This window comes from Panthera uncia (assembly GCF_023721935.1).
Source record: "Panthera uncia isolate 11264 chromosome B2 unlocalized genomic scaffold, Puncia_PCG_1.0 HiC_scaffold_24, whole genome shotgun sequence".
Classification (NCBI taxonomy): domain Eukaryota; kingdom Metazoa; phylum Chordata; class Mammalia; order Carnivora; family Felidae; genus Panthera; species Panthera uncia.
In genome coordinates, this window is record NW_026057580.1 from 79199614 (window position 1) to 79222825 (window position 23212).

At 35.0% G+C, this 23212-nt stretch overlaps 1 protein-coding gene across 7 annotated transcripts in view; it reads left to right on the top strand.

Annotated features, from left to right (window-relative positions):
- The window catches only part of HSF2 (heat shock transcription factor 2), a 43776-nt gene that overhangs the window by 3766 nt on the left and 16798 nt on the right, over positions 1-23212 (top strand). For all 7 annotated transcript variants that reach the window (XM_049654275.1, XM_049654274.1, XM_049654278.1 and 4 more), the window contains exons 2-10: positions 10516-10624; positions 10760-10887; positions 11752-11876; positions 14729-14804; positions 18587-18648; positions 19797-19884; positions 21644-21792; positions 22249-22488; positions 22775-22880. In XM_049654275.1, the coding sequence (XP_049510232.1) occupies positions 10516-10624; positions 10760-10887; positions 11752-11876; positions 14729-14804; positions 18587-18648; positions 19797-19884; positions 21644-21792; positions 22249-22488; positions 22775-22880 (1083 nt within the window). The remainder of the gene's footprint in view (positions 1-10515; positions 10625-10759; positions 10888-11751; positions 11877-14728; positions 14805-18586; positions 18649-19796; positions 19885-21643; positions 21793-22248; positions 22489-22774; positions 22881-23212) is intronic.

The window sequence follows — 23212 nt, forward strand, 5'->3', positions numbered from 1 at the left end:
GTACCAATTTGAGCACTAACAACTGTTGTTATTTGGAAGCTTGCCAACCTTTATGGGTAAAGCCTAAAAAGAAGCTACCCATCTCTCCCACCTTACACAGTCAGTAGTGGCTTTCTTCCCCTTGTGAAATGTGTTGGGAGAGTTCTATGTTCTATTGTTTGAGTCTCACAGGTTTAAATGGCAGTAAGATGGAATTTTTGCACTCAGAGGTTATCTACTAATTGTAGAGTGGAGACTGAAGGAATGACATAAACAGATACACAGAGTATGAGTGAAGGAGGGTTGTATGAGAGAGGGAGAGCACGTAAAAATATAAGCAAGGGGCATTCATCTGATAGGATCCAAGAGTTAAACTTCTAAAAAGATAATTTGGTCCACTGTGGCCAATAATTCATTTATTTTGTTACTCACAAATATTTATCATGAGTATGTTATGACCAGCAGTGTGCTAGGTACTTGGAATTCATTCACTAGTGAACAAAGTGGTTTTATAAACCTTATATTCTAGTGGAGGACACTGATAATTAAAAAGTAAGCAAACACAGATAATATAATTTTAGTTAGTGGTAAGTACCATGAAGGAAATAAAGAAGGTTAAAGAGAGATAACAGTTAGGACTAAGTAGGAGACAGAAGTCACATAGTATAAAAGAAGGAAAGAATTACTTTTAAATATTTTAAACAGGGAAAATGTAGAATTACTAACTATATCAGAGGAATTGGAGTAAACACTAAAGAATATAGGGCTGGCAGTTATAAGAATATGACTATGTCTCACTTAATGGCAAAGAAACCACCGGTGCCACTTTAGTGGAACTTATTGGAAGCTCATCCTTCAGAACTTGTGGGAGAAATACTCCTTTAAGGCAGCAGTTTGCAAACTATTGCCCATGGTCCAGTCATCTGTTTTGTAAATAAAGTTTAATTGGAACATAACCATTCTCAATATATTTACATATTGTCTATAAGGTATTATTACCTGCAAGCCCAAAATATTTACTGTCTAACCCTTTAAAAAAAGGTTTATCAGTCCTTGTTCTAGAGCACCCTTGAAAGCTATTCGTGGGGACATGTCTTGCTAGAAATACTCTGGTTTGAAACCATCGAAGGGAGAGAGAAAGCTGAGGGAAGCTTTTGGCCTTCTGCTGCTGACCTTCTGTACTGCAAGAGTTAGGTGCTGGAGGATGTGCCTACACTGTAGGAGCCTGCCAATGTTGAGGAACCAGGAAATAGGAAGGAGAACCCCCCTCCTCTTATAATCTCTTTAGTATCTTCTATTGACAAAGCTTATCACCATGCCTTCTAGAAAAAGATATTTAAGGGACCCAGCCCCACGGTTGCAAAACAGACAATGAAAAATGAATTTGGAGCAATAAACTGATAACTAGCACATAGTTATCTGGGATTTGTGGGCATTTTAGGTAGATTGATGAGAAAAGCCTCTCTGAGGACATGATGTTTGAGCAGACACCTGAACAATTAGGCCAGGCGAAAGAGAATGGCAGATGTAAAGGCTTTGAACATGGCATGTTCATGTGATTGGAGAAGGCCCCTGTGATTAGAATATCTTTAGAGAATGTGAGATTGAGGTTAGAGAAGTAGCAGGAACAGATGGTATAGGGCCTTAAGGCTGTAGTAAGAAGATTGGAAATCTAGGGAACTAGTTTGTAGATTATCACAGTTTTCCACTATGGTATTGAAAATAGTGTAGCTGAAAAAAAAAGAAAAGAGTGTAGCTGAGACTAGGGTATTTGCGGTGCAGATGTGAGAAGTTGTTGGATTTGGTATCTACTTTAAAGGTAAAGCAGCAGAATTTACTAATAAATTGTCTGGAGTACAGGAAAGACAGAGAAGAATTAAGAATGACTCAGATTTGGCCTAAACAAGAAGATAAATGATACCATTTGCTCAGATGGGAGAGTATTCAGAGAAATGCAGGTAGAGATTCTGTTTGGCCGTATTAACTTTGATATTACAAATGAACACTAGTGTTACTTGAAAATTTAGCTTACATTTTGTTGACCATACTTATTCATATGACTACACCTAATTTCAAAGGAGGTAGGGAAGTTCAGTGCTAGGAAGGAAAACAGGAATATTTTTGAACAGTCTGAATGAGTTCTACACTCCAAGACATCCACGTGGAAATGTTGAATATGATGTTTGAATATAAGACACTGGCATTGGAGTTTGTGAGTGGTAAAGCCATGGGACTGGATAAGATCATCCAGGGAGAGAAATGGAGATGGAAGGAGCTAAAAGACAGGCCATTCTGATTTTTAGAGGGCAGGAAAGTAAGAAAAAGCTAGCAAAGGAGATTGAGAAGGAACAGTGCAATAGGAGAAAAACAAGGGAGTAAGGTTATAGTAGTTAATGGAAAAAAATGGTTCAAGATAGAGAAGATGGTCAACTGTGTCAAGTGCTATTATGAGTATTTTTATATACCTCTCCTGGTGTGTATAAGCAAGAATTTCTTTAAGGTATATATAGGTACCTATGTTGAAGAGTGGAATTGCTCAAAAATAAGATATGAACTCTTCGACCTGAAGATAGTTCAGATTGTTTTCCAAAGAGATTAAACACTCTTATACTTAGCCATGCATGAGATTTTCCATTAATTCACATCCTCAAAACTTGATATTATCATTGTTCTTAATTTTTTACTGATCTAGTAGATGTAAAGTGTTCTCTCAATGAGGTGTTAACTTATATTTCCCTGATTACTAATATGTTCAAACACCTTTTCATATTTATTGGCCATATGTGTTACCTATTCTATGAAGTATGTGACCATTTTTCTATTGGGTGGCTTATCTTTTTTTTTTTTTTAATGTTTATTTATTTTTGAGAGAGACAGAGAGGTGAGTGGGGGAGGAGCAGAGAGAGGAGATACAGAATCTGAAGCAGGCTCCAGGCTCTGAGCTGTCAGCACAGAGCCTGACACGGGGCTCAAACCCACAAACCGTGAGATCATGATCTGAGCCGAAGTCAGACGCTCAACCGTCTGAGCCACCCAGCCGCCCTTTGGGTAGTTTATTTTTTAATATTTGTAGAAATTCCTTGTATATCCTGTATATACATTTTGGAGGTTTATGTGTTGCTTCTATCTTCTCCTAGTTTGAAGCTTATCTTTTGATGAGTACAAGTTTTAAATTTTAGTATAATTTAATATATTCATCTTTTTTGTTCATGCTTTTTGTTTCTTCTGGATGTTTTTTCTTACCTCTACCTCAGGGAGAGAAAAATACTTTTCTATTTCTCTTCTTTTTTTCCTGAAAGTTTTAAAAGTTTGCATATTTTGTGTAAGTCTTTAATTCACTTGGAATTGATTTTTGTGAGTGGTGTAAGGAATTCAGTTTCATTGTTTTCCATATAAATACTCAGTTGTCCTAGCCCCTTCATTGAGTAGTTCCTTCTTTCTGTGGTGATGTGTATTGCTACCTATGTCTTATAGCAAAATTAATCACAGGTAGATACTGTGATTTTGTTTCTAGGGTCTCTATTCCATTCCATTGAACTTTTTTTTTTTTCTTCCCTCATCGCATGTCTTACTGTAGCTTTATACTGTCTTGCTTTTGGGAGGGCAGCTTATTCCTCAGGAGTACCTTGACTCTTGCTGGTCTTTGTTCTTCTGTACGTGTTTTAATATATATTTTTTTACATTTATTTATTTATTTTATTTTATTTTATTTTTTTTTTTAATTTTTTTTTTCAACATTTTAAATTTATTTTTGGGACAGAGAGAGACAGAGCATGAACGGGGGAGGGGCAGAGAGAGGGGGAGACACAGAATCGGAAACAGGCACAGGCTCCAGGCTCCGAGCCATCAGCCCAGAGCCTGACGCGGGGCTTGAACTCACGGACCGCGAGATCGTGACCTGGCTGAAGTCGGATGCTTAACCGACTGCGCCACCCAGGCGCCCCTACATTTATTTATTTTTGAGAGAGACAGAGCACAAGTAGGGGAGGGACAGAGATAGAAGGAGACACAGAATCCGAAGCAGGCTCCAGGCTCTGAGCTGTCAGCACAGAGCCCAATGCGGGGCTCGAACCCACGAACTGTGAGATCATGACATGAGCCGAAGTTGGACGCTCACCCAACTGGGTCACCCAGGTGCCCCTCTTCTGTATGTGTTTTAAATTAAAGTTCCACCAAAGAAAATCTGTTGGGATTTTAATTGGAATTGCATTGAAACTAAATCAGATTAGGGAAAATGGAAGTCTTTATGATATTGAATATTCCCATAAACAAGACATGTTTTAAAATTCATTTTGTTTAATAAAATTATGTATTTTGGGCACCTGGGTGGCTCAGTTAGTTAAGTATCCAACTCTTGATTGCACATCAGGTCATGATTTCACGGTTTGTGAGATCTTGAGCCCCACGTCCGGCTCCGCCTTGACAGTGTGAAGCCTGCTTGGGATTCTCTGTCTCCCTCTCTCTGCCCCTCCCTTGCTCGCGCACACGTTCTCTCTCAAAATAAATAAACATTAAAAAAAAGTTTTTAAATAAAAAAAAATAAAGTTCTTTATTTTTTGGTAATTGGGTCTTGCACATCTTTGTTAGATATTCTTCGTAGGTATGTTAAGACATTGTAAGTGGAGGGGCGCCTGGGTGGCTCAGTTGGTTAAGAGTCTGACTTCGGCTCTGGTCATGATCTCATGGTTAATGAGTTTGAGCCCCACATCAGGCTTTGTGCTGACAGCTCGGAGCCTGGAGTCTGCTTCAGATTCTGTGTCTCCCTCTCTCTCTGCCCCAATCCCGCTTACACTCTCTCTGTCTCTTAAAAATGAATAAACATTAAAAAAAAAAAAAAAAGATGTCGTATGTGGTATTCTTTAGTTAAAAGTACATTCTGGCTGTTGCTGGTAGTTAGAAATACAAATAACATTTGTATGTTGATAGATAAACCAGTGGGCTAATCACTTTACTCATGTGGGTCTTTTAAGTGTACATCCATGAATCTGTGAATGATAGTTTTGTTCTTCCTTTCAGAGCTTTATACCTCCAATTTTTGTCTTTTTTGTGTTGGTAAGACCTCAGCATGTCAAATAGAAGCAGTGATCACAGATCACTTTTTCTTATTTTTAAAAGAAATGTTTTTTATATTTTTCCCTTAAGTTAACTAGCTGTTAAAATTGAGAGTTTTTAATTTATCTTTTTGTTGTTAATGTCATACTTATGACCCTTTCCCCTCTCAGTCAATTGCCAGGAAGGAGGATACAGGAAAAAAGTTGATTTTGGTGAGTTAGGAAGATGGATTTGATATAGACAGTAGGTTGAGAACATGGTGAATTAAAGAACATTATGCAGAAATGTTAACAGTTGAAAAATCCAGGTGTGAAGTTTGAGATGGGGCAGAGATATAGATGTGATCATTTATAATAAAACATCATATTTAATAAAGTCAGTACATTGCCTAGGAAAAAGAGTGTAAAAGGTGTCATGATCAAGGATAGAAACCTAAAAAACACACTACCTTTGATAGATGAAGAAAATTGAAAGGAAACATGAGAGAGGGTAGACCTAATAGTATTTAGTTTCAAAGTCAAAAGAGTAGAGTATTTAAGGAGGAGATTGTCAGTAGTGCCAAATGAAATGCCACAAAGAGGTGTGGGAAGATCAGGACTGAAAAGAAGGCATTGAATTTGGCATTTGACATTTTAGAAAAAAAATAGTTTGAGTAGAGTGAGGGAGAATGAAACCAGTTTTTAGCAGGAGTAAGTAGATAGTACTAAATTGGAGAAGGGGGCTTTGAAATAAATTTAAGTTTTGCAGTGAAGGAAAAGACAAATGGGGTGAATAGATTGAGAGAGCAGGAAGGTAAAGTTTTTTTAGATAGGAAAAAGCATGCATTTTTAATTTTAATAGTTATTACCTAATAACCAATTCTGATTATCATCAAACTTTAAAAATTTTACCAATCTACTCAGCTGGTTAAGCGTCCAACTTCAGCTCAGGTCATGATTTCTCGGTTTGTGGGTTCAAGCACCCATCAGGCTCTGTGCTGATAGCTCAGAGCCTGGAGCCTGCTTTAGAGTCTGTGTTTCCCTCTCTCTCGGCCCTTCCCCTGCTAGTGCTCTTTCTCTTTCTCTCTGTCAAAAATAAATAAACATTAAAAAAAATTTTTCATATTTTGCCAGTCTAATAAGAGGAAATCATTATTTGTTTTGCTACACAATTATAATGAGATTGGGCCTCTTCTAAATTTTACGTTGGATTTTTCATCTTACTGATTTTTTATAAATTTTTAATTAATGCAATTAACTGTAATAAGTATCTAAAATATTTTTATGTTAATTTTCAACTTTATTGAATTTTTTCTAACTCTCTTAATAGTTAGGTTTAGTTTCAGACACAAATAGTAGAAATTCAAACAGTGGTTTAAACAGAATAGAGATGCATTTTCCTTTTAAGTCTGAGGATACCCAGTCACATTCTGGTCTTCACCCATACTTAGTTTCTCTACCTCAGGGTTGCTGAAGCTTTTAGTCATTAGCTTCAAGTTCCAAGCAGGGATATGGGATATAGGGGTTTGACACTTTGAATCTTTCCCCTTTTAGAACCTTTTCTGGAAGCCCCACTGAGTCCATTCTATTTATATCTTAATTGCCAGGGGTATATTTGGCTGCCTCTTTTTGTAAGTAAGGGGGACTGAGAAATGTGGTTGCAAATCAGACAAAATTGTGATTCTGTTCATAACAAAGTAGAGGATCATTTGTGTTTTTCCAGATGGATCTCTTTGTTTTTAAGGGTAAATAGTGTTCCTCTGTGTGTGTTGTGTGTATCAGTTTCTTTATCCATTCTTCCATTAAGGGACACTAAGGTTGTTTCCGTATCTTGTCTATTGTAAATAATGCTGCAGTAAACATGGGAGCACAGATAATGCTTTGAGATACTGATTTCATTTCCTTTGGGTGTATACCTAGGAAAGGGGTAGTTGCATCATGTGGTAGTTCTATTTTTTATTTTTTTGAGGAAACTTCATGGTGTTTTCATAATGGTTATACTGATTCACATTACCACAAACAGTATATGAAAGTTCCCTTTTCTTCACATCCTCACCAACACTTACTTTTTTTTTTTTTTAATAATTGCCATCCTACCAGATATGAAGTAGTACTTCATTGTGGTTTTGGTTTTCATTTCCCTGATGGTTAGTGATGTTGATCACCTTTTTATACACCTGACGGCCATTTCTGTATCTTTGGGAAAATGTGTATTTGGGTTCTTTTTTAATCTGTTTGTGTCTTTTTCTTTTTTGGCTGTTGAATTGAATGTGTTCCTTACATATTTGGAATATTAATCCCTTATCACATATATTGCTTACAATTTTTTTCTCTTATTCCGTTAGGTTCTCTTTTTATTTTGTTTTCTTTGCCGTGCAGAAGCTTTTTAGCTTGATGTAGATGTTAGCTTGACTATAGTAGTCCTTTCTCTGTGTGTATAAATATATTAAATCATGTTGTACATCTTAAAAATATACAATTTTAGCTTTAAAATAACAAAAATCAAAAGGAGTTAGAGAAATTTGGGAATAGGGTTGGCAGCTAGCAGTTTCCATGAATAAATTATAAATTATTTACCACTGTGGCTTCTACGTTTACTTCATACGCCCAAAAGCATGGTTGTGAGCTTTGAGTTAGCATTGAGCAGTGAGTTAGCATTGAGCTTTTGTTTTTTTCTTTCCAAATGGAAAGTTTATGAAATCATCCTTTTTTCTCCAGATTTTCCCCCTGATATGAATGCTACTTGTACTTATTACACATATAATTATATTCATTATTATATGTTATTACATATTATTATATAATATAATATATTGTAAATATAATTCTCAAATAGATTTGCTTATGCTTCTGTTCTCTCTAGTCCATTTTTTCTTTTTGACTGTCTCTTCTTTAGTACAAAACTCTCGTAAACACTAATCCTTTCACCTTTATAGGGTAAGGTTAACATCTCTCTTCTCATTGTCTTTAGTATTTTCTTGCCTATTGTTACATAATTATTTTACAAGTGAACTTCAGTACCTAATATTTGGTTGTGTTAGCATGTTTTCACCTCGTCTCCAAAATTTTCTTCTTAATTGAGAATTTAATGTATTGGTTAATTAGAGAGAATTGACAGCTTTACAGTTTTTGTCCCTCTGTAGTTTAATGTTCTCATAAACATTGTGTATATTTTTAAGACTTATTTTTAGGTATGTGACTTTTTTCTATTGGAATCTTTCTATTATTGATTTCTTTATTCTATTTTAGTTTTAAATTGTTATGGTAAAATGTACCTAACATAAAATTAACCATTTTACCCATTTTTAAGTATACAGTTCAGTGGCATTAGGTACATTTACAGTGTTATGCAGCCATTGCTTCCATCGGTCTCCAGAATGTTTTTCAACCTTCCAAACTGAAACTTTGTACCTTAGACAATAACTCCAAATCCTCCCTCATCTTAGCCCCTAATAACCATTTTGTCTCTATAAATTAGACTATTCTAGATATCTCATATAAGTAGAATAGTACAATATTTGTCCTTTCATGCCTAGTTTATTTTATGTAGCAGGTCTTTAAAGTTCATCCATGTTGTAACACCTGTCAGAATTTTCTTCCTTTTTTTAAGGCTGAATAATACTGTGTGTATATACCACATTTTGTTTGTCCATTTATCCGTCAGTGGACATTTGGGTTGTTTCTACTTTTATTTTTTTCAATGTTTGTTTATTTTTGAGAGAGAGAGAGTGCAAGCAGGGGAGGGGCAGAGAGAGAGGGAGACACAGAATCCAAAGAAGTTCCAGGCTCTGAGCTGTCAGCACAGAGCCCAGTCCGGGGCTCAAACTCACGATGGTGACTGAAGCTGAAATCACTTAACTGAGCCACCCTGGTCCCTCAGGTTGCTTCTACCTTTTGACTTTTGCAATAATGCTACTATGAACATGGGTATACAAATATCTGTCCAAGTATCTGCCCCATTCTTCTGGATACATAGTAGAATGGTAGGATCATGTAGTAATTCTGTTTAATTTTTTGAGGAACTACCATACTGTTTTCCATAGCAGCTCTACTATGTTTTACATTTCCACCAGCAGTGTGTAAAGGTTTCCAGTTTCTCCACATCCTCTAGCATTTATTTTCTGTTTATTTGGTGTTTTTAAAAATAATTGCCATCCTAATATTGTAAAGTGGTGATTGTGGTTTTGGTTTTTATTTCCTTAATGATTAGTGATGTTAGACACCTTTTTGTTTATTGGCCATTTGTTTATCTTTTTTGGAAAATACCTACTCAAGTCCTTTGCCCATTTCTGATCGGGTTGTTTTCTTTTTGTTGTTGAGTTGTAGAAGTTCTTTATTATAGATATTAACCCCTTATCAGATACACAGCTTGCAAATATTTTCTCTGATTCTGTTGGTTGCCTTTTCACTCTATTGATGGTGTTCTTTGCACAAAAGTTTTTAATTTGAAGTAGGCTTGTTAGTCGGTTTTTGCTTTTGCTGCCTGTGCTTTTGGTGTTGACCAAGAAATCATTGCCAAATCCAAATAAAGCTTTTTCCCTTAAGTTTTCTTCTAAGATTTTTATAATTTTAGGGGTGCCTGAGTGGCCCAGTCAGCTAAGCATCTTCTGACTCTTTATCTCAGCTCAGGTCTTGAGCTCAGGTTTGTGAGTTCAAGCCCAACTTTGGATTATGTGCTGGGGATGGAACCTGCTTTAAAAAAAATTTGTATACACACACACACACACATATATAATTTTTATAGTTCTATTTCTTATGTTTAGGTCTTTGATCCATTTTGAGTTAATCTTTGCATATGGCGTAAGGTAAACTTTGTTCTTTTGATGTGAGTATCCAGTTTTCCCAGCATCATTTGTTGAAAACTGTCCTTTTCCCATTGAATGGTCTTGATGCTCTTGTAAAAACTCTTGGGCTTTATATGTAAGGGTGTATTTGGGGGCTCTTTTTCGATTGATCTGTCTTTCTGTGTTTATGACAGTATCATACTGTTTTCATTACAGTATTGTAAGTTTCAAATTATTTTTTTGGTATGCCAGAACACTAGTGACTTTAAATATTAATTAGTAACCAGATATCTTACTGAATTCTTTTACAGTTTTTCAGTTGATTGTGCAAAGATATGTCTGTTGCAGATAACAATAAAATATGACTTCCTCTTAAATTTTACCTGTTTTTGTCTAATTACATTGGCTTTAAAATAATGTTAAATAATTATGTTGGCTACGTATAGTATTTCTTGTTTCTGATTTAAGGGAAATTCTTCTCTAATATTTTACCATAGTGTATGATACAGCTTTTGGTTTGAGACATACTCTTATTAAACTTCTGAGGTTGACATTAAAAAGCTTAATTACAGTTTGGCACTTAATTACAGTTTGTTTCTTGTTGCTGTTAATAGGAATAAAATATTGATCTGAAAGTGTCATAGAAGGACTGCCCAGTTTTGGGATTCATATGTATCACCTCTTAGGACTTCAACTAATTGACTTTTTGTGTTGTTTTTCAGAATGGCCAAAGTTTTCTGGTTTTGGATGAACAAAGATTTGCAAAAGAAATTCTTCCCAAATATTTTAAGCACAATAACATGGCAAGCTTTGTGAGGCAACTGAATATGTGTGAGTATGGATAGCAGTTTATTTGGAACACTGTCATCAATGGATTAAACCATTTTTTCCCATTAGGTTGATAAGCAAAAAGGAAATCTTTTACTTTGGTCTATTTTAGTAATCGAAATTTTTACTCTTTTTCAGATGGTTTCCGTAAAGTTGTACATATTGACTCCGGAATTGTAAAGCAGGAAAGAGATGGTCCTGTTGAATTTCAGCACCCTTACTTCAAACAAGGCCAGGATGACTTGTTGGAGAACATTAAAAGGAAGGTGAGCTATCGTTAATGTGATTTATTTCGGGCATTACCATGTAGCATCTTTGGCCAAGACTTAATATTTCACCTGTTGAAATTAAGAATGTACAGAAATACACAGGTGTTCCTTGTTGGGATGACTTAGATTAATAAAGCTTTCATTATTTCACTCTATTTTGTATTTTTTCTCTGCAGTCAACTGTCCTGAGGGCTTAGTCTTCAAATACCTTCTAGAGGGAAGGAAAATCTTTACATTCTGAGGATTGAGGAATCATCCATATTGGGATGGTTCACTCCTTCTAATTTAGCTTAAAAATGTAAGCTCCTGCTAGAATGTCCACTCTCTGGAGGGCTTTTTCTTTAATTCACTGCTAAATATCCAATGTCCAGAATAAGTCGCTTGCATTATAGTAAGCATTTAATAATACATTTTTAAATGAATGGTATCTTTTGCTGAAATAAAATATTTTACTAAATCCACAAAAGAGAGGGGAGAAAAGAGCTAATGGACCATGAAAGAAAATGGGCTAGTGTGCAGCTGTTACTGCATAAATTTAATTAAACATGGAATGTGATAATAAAGAGGCTTGAGGAAATTACAGTGAGTTTGGCGAAATGGAACCAAAAAAAAAAATGCCCCTAAGTTGTTCCTGTTCTTAGAAACTTTTCCACGTTTAAAAAAACAAAAAACAGATTGATTATTTCTTATTCTTTCTCTTTGCAAAGCTATGAATTTTATTCTTTTTATAGCGTCCTAACCTGAGCGTTTTGGAACTAAATCTAATTTCCTGAATGGGCTACAAAACTCACTTATAATAGGGAAACTTTGAATTACGAATATGGTGTTTAGTACTTGATTTCCTGAATTTGTTTTCAAAAGGTTTCATCTTCAAAACCAGAAGAAAATAAGATTCGTCAGGAAGATTTAACAAAAATTATAAGTAGTGCTCAGAAGGTTCAAATAAAACAGGAAACTATTGAGTCCAGGCTTTCTGAATTAAAAAGGTAAAGTATTATTTCCAAATATAATCTTAATATAGGGGCTGGTGTTTATATTTGTGTGTTGGGGGTTGGAGGTTAGTGCTTTAAGTACTTAGATCACATTGTTGAAACCAAGATAAAAGGTCATTTTTCTGTAAGTATTGGTTCCCTTTAATTTTGATTTATAGCCCTTGACTTTACCTCAATATTATATTTTCTTAATGGTGATCAAAAGAATTTAGGGCAGTTAAAAACAACATGATGCACGAATCTCACTGATGAAATAGTAGATCTTTAAATTGTTGTAGGAAATATGATTCTACTTAAGTTAGATTTCTTATGATGTTCATACACATGAGGGCACACAAAGCATAAAAAATTCTACATGTGTTACTCATCCTTTTTTTTTTTTTATGGTGGTTTCATAAGACTTTTCTGTGTGGCCCATCTCTTAGGAAAAAATAGGACAAAAAATAGGGAAAAAGGACACATGAGACTTGGCCTACTTGTTATTTATTTTACATAGACGTGGTAAAGTGTTATTTGAATCTTTTATCTACCGAAATATGCTTTTGCTTTATTACAATTTTTGGCACCATTATTTGCCACAGTAACAACTTATATGTAGAATAGATGTACTTACTTCTTAGTAAGTAGTTAAGATTTTTTCTCTTATCCTAATAGGTGCCAAGGTCTTGAGAGTAATTTAAGTTTTATGTATTCTCTCCCATTTCAAGTGTGGGATTAGTTCAGCTGTCTTAACTCACGTATCTTCATTAAAAGAGTAACCTTGGATATGATTCCCTTTTTTGAATAAGCCTTAATTTTAAGCTGTCCCATTTTGCATCTATTATTTAATCATCCCAGTTTATTATATGTGTTTTGTGTCTGCTGAGGTACCTTTTGACCCAGTTCCTTGAATCTCAGGTTTAGCTCTTAAGGAATGATCCTAGATTCATCCTATAAGTTTTAGAGGTAACCATTCTTCTATTTATGTTTTAGTAGGCAAATAGATGATAGTATCTTTAAATATTTGAGTCCGGGGCACCTGGGTAGCTCATCAGTTGAGCATCTGACTTGTGAGTTTGAGCCCCATGTCGTGCTCTGTGCTGACAACTCAGAGTCTGGAACCTGCTTCGGATTCTCTGTCTCCTTCTCTCTGCCTCTCCCCCTTTCATGTTCTCTCTCTCTCTCTCTCTCTCTCTCTCAAAAATAAACATTTTAAAAAATGTGTTTAAAATTTAAATATCTGAGTCATAAAAAGTACTCTAGTTATTCATTAAGTATTAAAGAAAGTTTCGTTTTCAGTATCCTCTATGTGTAAATCCAGTCCCTTTTGTAATAGTTTGGCTTGAGGAAGATGGATATTATGGAAATTAACAGCAAAAATGAGAGCGTTTAATAGGTAGATTATCTTTCATGCCTTCTCAGTGTTATCATTGCTGCTAACATTTAATAGTTGCATGTTTAATAAAAGTAGTCAGTGAAGGAAATGAAGTTACTACTAGGCAAGTTATTGATTTGTCATATATTTAGACATGCTTTAAAAAAACTTGTTTTAGTGTTTCTGTGCTTGTGTTTGAAACAGATTTTAAGATAGACAGTTTTAGAATCTGATAGACTTAGATCGGCTTCAACATTTACTATAATAAATTACCTGTGTGATTTTAGGCAAGGCCTCTCAATTCTTGAGTCTCAGTGTCCTCTTCGATAAAAGAGTTAATAATTCCTTTCTTGACTGATTTTAGAGAAGTTTAAGAAATACACATAAAATGCTTAGCATAATGCTTAGAGCATAGGAAGTGCTGGGTAAATGTCACTTCTTTTAAGAATTCTTTTCTGGGGCGCCTGGGTGGCTCAGTCAGTTATGTGTCCGACTTCAGCTCAGGTCATGATCTCGCGGTCTGAGTTCAAGCCCCGCATTGGGCTCTGTGCTGACAGCTCAGAGCCTGGAGCCTGTTTCAGAATCTGTGTCTCCCTCTCTCTCTGACCCTTCCCTGTTCGTGCTGTGTATCTCTCTGTCTCAAAAATAAATAAACGTTAAAAAAATAAAAAAAAAAAAAAAGAATTCTTTTCTAAGGGTGCATGGGAGGTTCAGTTATTTAGGTGTCCAACTTCGGCTCAGGTCATGATCTCACAGTCTGTGAGTTTGAGCCCCACATTGGGCTCTCTGCTGTCAGTGTGGAGCCAGCTTTGGATCCTCTGTCTCCCTCTCTTTGCCCCTCCCCTGCTTGTGCGTGCACGCTCTCTGTCGGTCTCTCAAAAATAAATAAACATTAAAAAAAAAATAAAAAAAAATTCTTTTCTAAGCACAAGTCCTAAATTCACTTGGTAGCCACAGTTGAAAGGTTGTTTTATTTTTTAAATAAGAAGTAATGAACCACATTGTCAGAGAAGTAAATTGCCTACTACTATATGGATGCAGGCATGACTCTTACATTTTTGTGTTTATATTGCCAACAGTAGAATATACTATAGTTATGAAAGGATGATTCTGCAGCTGTGTCAAGATAGTTGTTATTTTATGTAATCGAGCCAACATTTTTCTAGTCTCAAAAATAATAGTAAAAGTTCACTGATATCCTTTTTTTTTTTTAAATTTTTAATGTTTATTTATTTTTGAGAGAGAGACAGAGACAAAGTGTGAGCAGGGGAGGGGCAGAGAGAGAGGGGGATCCAGAATCTGAAGCAGACTGTCAGCACAGAGCCCAACGTGGGGCTCAAACCCACGAACCGTGAGATCGTGACCTGAACTGAAGTTGGACGCTTAACTGACTGAGCCACCCAGGTGCCCCAAAGTTCACTGGTATTCTTAATATCTTCATGTCTGGCTTTCTGAAATTTTTTTTGTTGTTGTTTCTTAATAAATGATGTAGTGAGAATGAGTCCCTTTGGAAGGAGGTGTCAGAATTACGAGCAAAACATGCACAACAGCAACAAGTTATTCGAAAGGTAAGCTTTTTTCCACCATGACTATAATCTGCCTTTGTTTAATTTGTGTACCATTTGTAACCTAAAAAAGTGTGTTGAATAGTCAGTGATTGATTTTAATTTCTTATATATTGGGTGCATATAGAGTAGTGAAACTCTGAAGTCAAACAAATTAAATTGTGTTATATTTTCATTTTAATAAGAAACACTTCTTACTAGCTTAATATGGTTGTTCCATATTCTCAACTAAAGTCTTATTAGCTTTATAGCCTGATATAACAACTTTAGAGATACTTTATTTTGGGGAACATAATATGTTACAAATTTCTTAACATTTTTTTCTATGAAAGATAGCCTTACTGTGTGGGTTCGTTATTTTTGTTTTTACTATTTTTTACTTAAAAAGGTATGGATGTGATCTTGAAAGACAAATGACTAAAATTTTCAAATCAGTTAACCAGAATATGAGTTCAAAAAAATGAATTATCAGTGTATACCATTATTAGTTTCTGTAGAAAAACAGTTAATGTAGTGTGTTATAAAATAAATTCTGGATTTTAGTATCTGAGCTGAAAATTACTGGGAGAACTGAAAAATCTCTCTGTTGCATTGTGTCCTTGTGGTGTAGTCTTTTCATATCAGCTTTCATATGTTAATAAGAGTTGAAACATAAAAGTAATTAAGGCAGCTATTTTTTGCTCATGAGTAAACTAGACTCTGAAGTTTAAGCAACAGGTTTTGGGTGGGGGAAGGAAGGGTGGGAGGTCTTTAGCTAAAAATAGAGTTATGACTGACTGGTTCTGGGTCTAGTGAAGCAAGCTTAGAACAGAGACGAATGGTTGCAGCCTTTGGCCTGTAGTCAAAATAGATATACTAGGTTTTCCTTTTTGTTTTTTTCCAATCAGTATGCAAGTGAACGGTTGAATGTTGAATTCAGTTGTAAGTGTTTAGTCTGAGTGCATATATTTTCAAAGCTTCCCTAAAGGTAATTCCAGCATGCAGCCTTGTTAAGAATACCTGATTTAAAATGATAGATATATCCTAACCTGTATTTTATTTTTTAAAATATCTTAATTTTTCTCAGAAAATAATGTTTTAGTTAAATATTAGCTTATAATACTACATAGCTTTTTTTTTCCCTTAAAGTCAAAGATAGTTGGTAAAATACAAAGATAGTTGGTAAAATGTCATGAAAGTTGACATTCTGTCTGCTCAAATCTGAGTTTGAATATTTGTGGTTTGGTGGAACTAGGGAGTTTTCATAATGCTGGAGTTGGTTCATAAGTTTGCCATTTACTCTTTTGTCTTGGCTCAATTGGAATAGTATATGTGAGTTACTGGTATAGGTGCCTGTTACAGGACAGGAAAATAGTACTGGTTGTAGAACTTGCCAGGTCCAAAAGTTAGAGGCTGTAAATACTGTAAATGTTAGATGACTTCAGCAAACAAGCTTTGTACAACGTGATGCAGAATTGTCATGAGAAGGGCACCTGGGTGGCTCAGTCGGTTAAGCATCTGACTTCGGCTCAGGTCATGATCTCATGGTCCGTGAGTTCGAGCCCCGTGTTGGGCTCTGTGCTGACAGCTCAGAGCCTGGAGCCTGTTTCAGATTCTGTGTCTCCCTCTTTCTCTGACCCTCCCCCGTTCATACTCTGTCTCTCTCTGTCTCAAAAATAAATAAACATTAAAAAAAATTAAAAGAATTGTCATGAGAGAACTAAGATGAACAAATTTCAGAAGAAATTTAGCCAGTGATTCATGATCTTATGAATTCAACCACTAATGTTTTTAGAATTTTTCTGTAATACTTATTTATAAATTAAAAACAATTGAGGTCAAATTATTTCATTGATACCTTTAAGCTTAAATTTAAGTTGTCTTCTCATCAGCTATCAGTCAACATTTTCTTTTGAATAAGGTTAGTGACTAACTTCCTTTTCATAGACTCTAATGCTATCTAATTCTTCATTTAAAATGTCTATATTTGGGGTGCCTGGGTGGCTCAGTCGGTTAAGCGGCCGACTTCGGCTCAGGTCATGATCTCGCGGTCTGTGTGTTCGAGTCCCGCGTCGGGCTCTGTGCTGACAGCTCAGAGCCTGGAGCCTGTTTCGGATTCTGTGTCTCCCTCTCTCTGACCCTCCCCTGTTCATGCTCTGTCTCTCCCTGTCTCAAAAATAAATAAAAACGTTAAAATTTAAAAAATAAAATGTCTATATTTTTCTCCGTGGAAAAGTTCATTTTGATTCTAAGGAATACTACTTAGTATCCCCCTTTGGGGGTGAGCACACAATATTAAAGCCATGCACATTTCTAATTGACAATTCTGTATTTTAGTCATATAATTACATTTTACAAAACTTATAGAGAACTTCCTTGCAAAGAGTCTAAATAGTCCTCCACTCACTTTTGGCTTTTATTTATAGCCTGTCAGTAATGTACTGCTTTTCATAGTTCACCATGTGATTCTCATCTTTTTAGCTCCTTTGGGAAATTGACAGTAAATTTCAAAGCACACCCCAAGCCAAGCACACTACAATCACGTCAGTGTCACCTGGAGGACTTGCTAAACATACATTGTTGGACCCCATCCTCAGAATTTCAGATTCAGCAATTCTGGAGTGGGGCTGAGAATTTGTCTAATACTGCTGGTCCATGGACCACACTTTTTTTTTTCTTTTTTTTTTTTTTAACTTTATTTATTTATTTTGAGAGAGTGTGCATGTGAGCTGGGGAGAGGCAGAGGGGGAGAGAGAGAGAATCCCAAGTAGGCTCTGCCCTGTTCTTGCAGAGTCTGAGACAGGGCTCAGTCCCACAAACCATAAGATCATGACCTGAGCCAAAATCAAGATTCAGAAGCTCAATCAACTGACCCACACAGGCGCCCATGGACTGCACTTTAAGAAACATTGTCATAAAATGTGAAATATTGTTCACCTGTCTTGATTTGTTTAGTAGTTTTTTTCCTTTTAGATTTAATCCAACTCAGAAGATTAAACCAGCTTCTTTTGATTGGCAGTGTGTGTGTCTTGGATATTTAAGAGGAAAACCATCTAAAACAAAATCTTTACGTTGTTTATTTGAAAACATATGTATTCTAACTTTAAAGAAAAAAGCATATGTATTCCAACTTTTAAATTGTGAATTTATTTTTGGATAACCTCTAACTGTATTTGGGGTTTATTTCTGTTGCTGTATAATTAGATATTTCATGGCAATATTTTGTATTAAGCAATAATTTTTCTAGAATCAACCAATAAGCGTTTTCTACCTTGAAAATTTTATGCTCTATTCTGAAAGAGCTGGCAGTTTCTTTTGCCTCTAATTTTATTACCCAGTGCAAGAAAAATGTTCCAGTCATTTTTTTTTCCCCCATCATAATCTTGAAAGAATTTTAAGTAGAAAGTTGGGATCTGTATCCAGGCATGCTTAGTACTTATCACCAAAACAAATAACTGAATTGAATATTGGATAGATAAATGGGTAGGTGGGTGGGTGGTTACATGGATGGATGGATGGATGGATGGATGGATGGATGGAGGTAGGTAGGTAGGTAGGTAGGTGAATGTCTTAAGCATCTTGGTATTACAGGTAGCTGCAGCTGTCATCATAGGTTATCCTTCTGCTTGGAAACTGTTAAATTTCTTTAGATATCAATTGTAAGATGCACTCAGATTACAGATATGTTAATATGTGAGAAATTATGTGACTTAGCATGTAGTATTTGAATTAATTTTGTAAGATTTGTAATATGGACTAATTAAGAGTCTGTGATGGAAATTTTTTTGTTTATATTTTCCTTTTAGATTGTCCAGTTTATTGTTACGTTGGTTCAGAATAACCAACTTGTGAGTTTAAAACGTAAAAGGTAAGATTTTGTGGTAAAACACTTTGACTTATTCATGGACAAGTAAACATTTTAGTGTTTAACATGAATGGCCTACATTTGCTTAGAGTATGCCTGTTGTCCCAGATGCACAGTACTTCCTTGTTAATTTATACTCAACATTTCAATACTAGTGTTATTTCCTCCTGCTGTCATCCTGCTGATGTTTTTGAAAGATAAGGTAGCCTAAATGACCACTTTAAACACACATATACAGTTAATAAAGAATCCATTTTTATTCACATTAGCAGTTTAATGTATCATTAGATGGCCTGAATGAGGGAAATTTAAAAAACAGGTCATATATTGAAAAAAAATAAAAAATTTTTTACTTGATCTCTCTTATGTTTAATTCACTAATAAGGGATTTAAAAACCTATATATTGAATGTAGCTTGTGATATCTATAAATGTTAGTAACTCCGTTGTTACCACTAAAGCTTAAGGATAATGGATGAAGGAATAGTTGGAAAGCAGATAAAGATCTTGTAAGGCCATATTTTAGCAAAGCTTGTTTATGTTTACAACTTAGGCTGTGGCCTTAACTCCTTCCACAAACTAGTTCTCATGATATTACCTATTTGTTTTTTTACTATGTAAGTACAGTTCATAAAGAGTTATTCAGTCAGCAGTGAAGTATATCCAGAGAGACTAGTTTATTATATTTATTTTAAGAAAAATAGTCCAAAAGAATGGTGAAATAAAAGTCCTAAACACAGTCATCCTCTGTTTCTATTCCTAAGATGTGACCATTTTCTTTAAAGAATTTTTTTTTTTAATGTTTATTTATTTTTGAGAGACAGAGAGAGACAGAGTGTGTGCAGGGGAGGGGCAGAGAGAGAAGGAAACCCAGAATCTGAAGCAGGCTCCAGGCTCCGAGCTGTCAGCACAGCACTCTACGTGGGGCTCAAACCCATGAACTGCAAGATCATGACCTGAGCCAAAGTTGGATGCTTAAGAGACTGAGCCATCCAGGCACCCCAGATGTGACCGTTTTAAGAGTTCATTGTGTATGATTAACAAATCTCTTATTAAAGTGTGTATGTTCATGTGAGGGTAAATTATTAGAAGAATTTAAATTTCATGTTATGTTTGCTTCACTGAATTTCATGAATATCTTCTGATTTTCAGGCCTCTACTTCTAAATACTAATGGAGCCCAAAAGAAGAATCTGTTTCAACATATAGTCAAAGAACCAGCTGATAATCACCATCATAAAGTAATTTTTTGGTTAAATTCTACTTTATATTTGTTATTTCAAGTCAAGTTTTATTGTAGCAGTATTTCATTCAGAGTTTAGTGAATAATAATCTGTGTGCTTATCCTCCAGCTTATTAAATCATGACATTTTTAATTTTTTGCTTTAGATTTTAAGAAATAAACCATTGTAAATATAGTTGTCTAGTTTGCCTGTTCCCAGGTTTGTTTTTCACCTTTTCTTCAGGCTCTCCTAGATAATCACTGTCTTGAATTAGAATTTATCATCACCTTCGTCATTATATGTGTGACTTCTTGAACAATATTTGGTATTATTTTGCATGTATCTAAACTTTATATAAATTACATATAATTTTGCACATATCTTTTTGCATTGTAACTTTTTTCACTTGGTTTTTCTTTTGGAGATTTATTAAACATTTAGTTAATCTCAACTATTATATTAATTGAATATTATATAATGTAATTATGCATTCATCCATTGGTTATTTTAAGTTTCCAGTTTTTATTATAAATTGCATAGACTAGACCTTTTAGTCTAGCAATTTCAAAACGTGTTTCTATTTACCTTTATCTTTGTCATGGGCTCTCTGGATCATTTGTTGTTTGTCAAACTTACACATTGGCAAATCAGTCTAGCTCAGAGTCTGGACTTTTTTTTAATATCTGATTTTCATTGTTACTTTCAAATCTTGGAATTCTAAATACTGCTTTAGATTTATTAATGTACCAAGATTTTTTTCTTGAGCAAACCATAATTAACATCTGGTTCTTCCCACCACTATTTCTAAATAAATAAACCTAACTGTTGTGTTTTTAGAATTAAAGACTCAACGTAATGGGTGACGATTAAAAAAAAAATTTTTTTTTAATGTTTATTTTTGAGAGAGGGAAAAGAGACAGCTTGAGTGGGGGAACGGCAGAGAGAGAGGGGGACACAGAATCTGAAGCAGCTCCAGGCTCTGAACTGTCAGTGCAAGAGCCCAATGCGGGGCTCGAACTCACAGACCTTGAGATCATGACCTGAGCTGAAGTTGGACACTTAACCGACTGAGCCACCCAGGCGCCCCTAGATGACGATTTTTTAATTTACCTAGATTTATGTATTTTTAAGTACTTTACATCTTTTGCCCCTGATTTATCTACTGTTGAAATTTACAGATTTTTGCATATGATAATGACTTTAGTTTGCTTTAGAGAACTGAATGTATTTTTATTAAGTACCTATGATCTGAATATATCTGTAGCTGAATAAAAAAATTGTTGCTGAAAACAGGCTGACATTTAACTGTGGAATAGCTGAAATGTTTTTTTTTTCCTATTAATGAAAGCATTTAATAAGAATAAACCATAAGTCAAATAGAGTAGCTGATAAAATAATCCTCATCAGCACAGTGGTCATCTGGTTATGCTTGAAATTCCTGGTGAAGTCTTAGGACTTTTTTTTTTTTTTTTTTAACCCTTTGGATATAAAAAAAATACTGTAAAATTTGAAGATCTTTCCATAGAATCATTCGGAGGCATGTCACCTTCAAGAATTCTTACAGTAAAAGAAATAGTTAAGTAGATGAAGTAACACACTTCATACCTCTGTGAATTGGTGCTAATAACAATTAGTATATAAGTCCCATCAGGGCAGACAGCATAACTGTTTTGCTTACCATTGTGTATCCTTAGTTAGCACTTTTTAAATAGTATGCTGTTTGGTAGTCAGTATAATTTCAAATTTTGATATATATTGTCTCCGTGATTTTTTTTAGGTTCCACATAGTAGGACTGAAGGTTTAAAGCCAAGGGAGCGGATTTCAGATGACATCATTATTTATGATGTAACTGATGATAATGCAGATGAAGAAAATATCCCTGTTATTCCAGAAACTAATGAGGATGTTATATCTGATCCCTCCAAGTAAGGAGATTATGAAGTAAAATTTGTGAAAATATTGGTTACTTTTCTTATCAGAAAGCTAAATTCAAAACCACTTTATTCTGTGAAAAACTATTGTCTGACTCATATCTGGATTATTAAACCGAAAAAGCCAAATTATTTAACCACATACTCTCCTCTCAGCAAAGACTCCCAACAAAAAGTAATGAGAATTCTCATTTTTTCCTCTCAGCAAAAACTCCCAACAAAAAGTAATGAGAATTCTCATTTTTTAATTGTGGAGTTAAATGTCTTTAATTGATCCTTTGTGGTTTTGTATCATATGATAAATCAATATTTGTGATTAAGCTACTCAAGAAACTTAAGCCTTTTGATACATGTTTTGGAGAGAAAGTTTTCATGAAGAATGAATGGACAGAATGGATTTGTTGAATTTGTTTGAAAATGTGATTGTTTCTTTCTTACATCCTGATATAGCTGTAGCCAGTACCCTGATATTGTCATTGTTGAAGATGACAATGAAGATGAGTATGCACCTGTCATTCAGAGTGGAGATCAGAATGAACCAGCTAGAGAATCCCTAAGTTCAGGCAGTGATGGCACCAGCCCTCTCATGTCTAGTGCTGTCCAGCTAAATGGCTCATCTAGTCTGACCACAGAAGATCCTGTGACCATGATGGATTCCATTTTAAATGATAACATCAATCTTTTGGGAAAGTAAGTGTTAACCTAGATATTGTATGAGCTTATTTGCTTTCATTGTTTACTTCACATGTTCTGTTTCTCTTTTGGCGATCTTTCTTTTACATTATGAACCCATATAATCTATCTTGTTTTGGCCACGGCTGACCTCTGCAAATGTTATTTTGAAAGGATTTAATCATCCCAAGAGTGTCTTGGGATTTTCTTGGCAGTTCTGTAATGAGGCACCCCTGTAATGTAATTTAATGTGAAACAAGGAAATCTAATATTTGATATATTTTTTAATCTTTTTCTCCCTTAGGGTTGAGCTGTTGGATTATCTTGACAGTATTGATTGCAGCTTAGAGGACTTCCAAGCCATGCTGTCAGGAAGACAGTTTAGCATAGACCCAGATCTCCTGGTTGATGTAGGTACTTTGAATAATCTTTGCTGTACTGGAAGTTTGTGTATTTATGTGTATGGTGTTAAAATAATACATCATTTTCTTGTATTCTACACTGTCTTTGCATTTTCTTTTTTAAATGAATGATTTTGTTAATCAGAAACAATAAACAGATGGATTCAGGATGATGAAGGAGGTGATCAGCAATTACTGCACATTTCTGAGTAACAGTTCAATTAATCCTCCTATAACAATGTATCAACTCTGTTCAATGGTACTACTAAATCCAGGTCTTCTCTAGACTTGCCGTGTTTTGTTTTGCTCTAGAACAAATTGTCACTGAAGAGAAATGGGTG